Here is a 2,896-nt window from a genome sequence, read left to right on the forward strand (position 1 = left end):
CCCCGTGTTCCCCACGCCCCTGCCCCGTTCCCACGCACCGTGCCCACCACCACCAGCAGCAGCAGCAGCGAGAGGCAGCGCCGTCGGGGCGCGCCGCGCAGCGCCCAGCGCATCTTGCGCGGGTTTTTTTGGGGGGGGAGCGGAGCGGAGCGCAGCGGAGAGGAGAGGAGCGGAGGGAGAAGCGGCGGGCACGGCTCGGGGGTGAGCACGGCTCGGCCCCGACACGGCTTTGCCACCGCGGGACGAGCGACTCCCACTTCGACGGGTGGTGCAATGTATGGAGCAACGCGGCGGCCCGGGGTTATATAGCGAGGGGGCGGAGGAGGAAGAAGGAGGAGGAGGAGCAGGACTGGGACTAGGACTGGGACTGGGACTAGGAGGTCTAAAACCAGGACTACGATTTCCGATGACGACGACGACCCCGAGGGCTGTCCCAGGGCAGGCTGCTCTGCCAAACCTCCTCGTGGTCCTGCCACCACCGAGAAACCACACCAGGGTTTCAGCGTGGGGTTTGGTAACAGCTGAACTCGCCTCTCACAGCATCTTCAGGGGTTTTTTTAGCACATCTTATTTTCCCTTTTTCTTTTCTTTTTTTTTTCTTTTTTTTTTTTTTTTTTTTACCCCCGTGCCAACGTCGGTTTCGAAGCTCCCAAATCAGATAGGAGCCGTCAGGAATGCTTCTCCCAGGGTGTTCTTGCTTCCCCGGCTCGCATTCTTTGCCCATCACGCAGCAGCCGCCTCAAGCGAGCAAATCCACCGGTTTTAGTTTTCCAGGGAAAAGGGGGTTACACAAATACGCCCTGGTGAGAAATCCCGGCCACTGTCGGGACTCCCGGGGGGACCGTGGCCGTGCAAGGTGCAAAGTCTGGGTGCTGCCGAAATGCTCGCTCGTCTTGCAAAACAGTTATCTTTTCGCCTCTGAGCTGGAAAGTGGGGAAATTCCACCACGGGTTTGGTTATGTGTGGTGTTGGGTTGTTTTTTTGTTGGTTTTTTTTTTTCTTTACGGGGGGAACTTGAGCCGAAAGGGAAAAAAAAAGTTTAAAAAGTTAAACCTTTGGACTTTTTGCCATTACACAAGCAGGTCTTCTGCAGTCAGGTTATCTGGATAGCGCGTAAGAAAAATTACTCCGACGAAACAGAACCGAAGCAGAGGCACGATGATTTGTTAATCTTTTCCTAGCCCTGAACTCGGAGGTAACTAATCCTGGGGTGTGTTAGCAGGATTCAACAGCCCAAGGCTTCAAGCGGGCTCCCTCCCTCCCTCGGAAATGCCGTGACTCAGTGACTCACCGGAGGCTGCGGCTGAATAACTCGTGAGCGCCTGATCCTTTTCTAACCCTGCCCAAGGCAGAGGCGACTGCAGGTGAGAACCTGAAAGCGGGTGGCAGGGCTCAGAGGGGGCTGCAGGGAAAAAAGCTGCTCACCAGGGAAAGAAAGGGCTCCACGCATTGGAAATCTGAGTGCCGACGTGCTGTTGACCAGCGCACCAGCATCATCGTCAGCCCCGGCATGCGGAGGAAGGCAGCGAGGCTCCGCGGGTCCAAGGGGAACGGCGGAGCCGTAGCTAACCCACTCGAGATGGGGATATTTGGGAAGCATCTTCCCTTTGGTGACTGCACTCACAGCCGAATAAGCGCTCATGCACCCAGCCATGCTGAGCAATGGAAACCTGGTTTGCTCCTTGCAGAAATTAGGGCCTGTCGATGCCGAAAATAATTAAGCTGAAGCGTGATTTAAAGGAGAAGAAGAATTCCTGCTTGTTTCCTGGGTGGGTACTTCTATTACAAGCCCCAAAAGTATGCAGGGCCTTTTGTTTAACCAAAACCATGTGTTCTGTGCTCTAGATACCACTGACTTCAGCTGAAGTCATTTGGGTCCTTGGAGAACAACTAATTTTTCAGTTAGTTCAGAAGAAATGTCGGTCCACGGCCTCTCTGCATTTGCATATTCTGTGCATAGTCAGTGGGATGGGGAAGGACCCGGGCTGTCCTCTCTCCAAAAAGCCAACCTGATGCTCTTTAGGGAACTGCCGTGCGTGCCCTCAGACGGGAGGAGGCTGGACGTGGGCCAAGAGGGACACAGAAGTGGAGCTTCCCAGTTTGCTCCATCGTTTATACTGGGCCCTCAGACACATGTCAGCAGCAGGAGGCCAACCCCCAGCATCCATACCCCTGATACCTCCTCCTCCTCCTCCTTCGGAACACTTGTTACGAACTCGCAGTGCCTTCTTTGTCCATCTCAATCTCCCCATTTATAAAACTGGATGAACACAGTTATCTGCGCTGGCAAACCACAGAGATAATATTTTTACACAGCTCCAAACAAAGACGGCTTTGTGTCTGGCCGGTGGGTGTTTAAGCTACCGAGGGAGGTGGGTGATGCTCCCTTCTCCCTCTCCCCAGCCCGTCCCGAGGGGTGGGACGCCCCGGCAGATACGTCATTCACCAGCCAAGCAAGAATTTCCACCCCGGCCGTGCTGGCATGCCGACCGTTTCCATTTAAGGCTGATTTGCAGGGCAGGCTCTGGTCACGGGCGAGAGAGGGTGTTTGTTTATCGCCCAGGGACAGACCTCCCGGCAGGCACCCGGTCCTTATCGCCGGCAGCCTGCTCATCCCCACAGCTCCCTCCGAACCAGGTGCCCCCCAGGACCCAGGGAGGCTGCACGGCAACAGAAGCATCGGGGGTTAATTAAGCACATCGAGAAGAAAAGGGGACCACGGGTTTGGGATATTAAATTCCTCCCGCCCCCTGCTTCCTCAGCTCTGTTGCAAGTGGAAAATAAAATGAGTGCAAGGGTTTGAGCTCGCCTCCTGCGCCCTCGCGGTGGGGAGAAGGGAGATTGGAGCCCAAACTGGCCACAGAGGACAGCTGTAACAAACGGCCGGCTGGCGGGG

At 55.8% G+C, this 2,896-nt stretch overlaps 1 protein-coding gene across 1 annotated transcript in view; it reads right to left on the bottom strand.

Moving 5' to 3' along the window:
• LOC104285668 (tumor necrosis factor receptor superfamily member 10A-like) overlaps window positions 1–113 on the bottom strand; it is a 6,583-nt gene extending 6,470 nt beyond the window's left edge. The window contains exon 1 of the mRNA XM_009884146.1: window positions 39–113. Coding sequence (XP_009882448.1) covers window positions 39–113 — 75 coding nt within the window. The remainder of the gene's footprint in view (window positions 1–38) is intronic.
• Window positions 114–2,896: the final 2,783 nt, after the last annotated feature.

Source organism: Charadrius vociferus, unplaced genomic scaffold (genome assembly GCF_000708025.1).
Source record: "Charadrius vociferus isolate BGI_N301 unplaced genomic scaffold, ASM70802v2 scaffold384, whole genome shotgun sequence".
NCBI lineage: Eukaryota > Metazoa > Chordata > Aves > Charadriiformes > Charadriidae > Charadrius > Charadrius vociferus.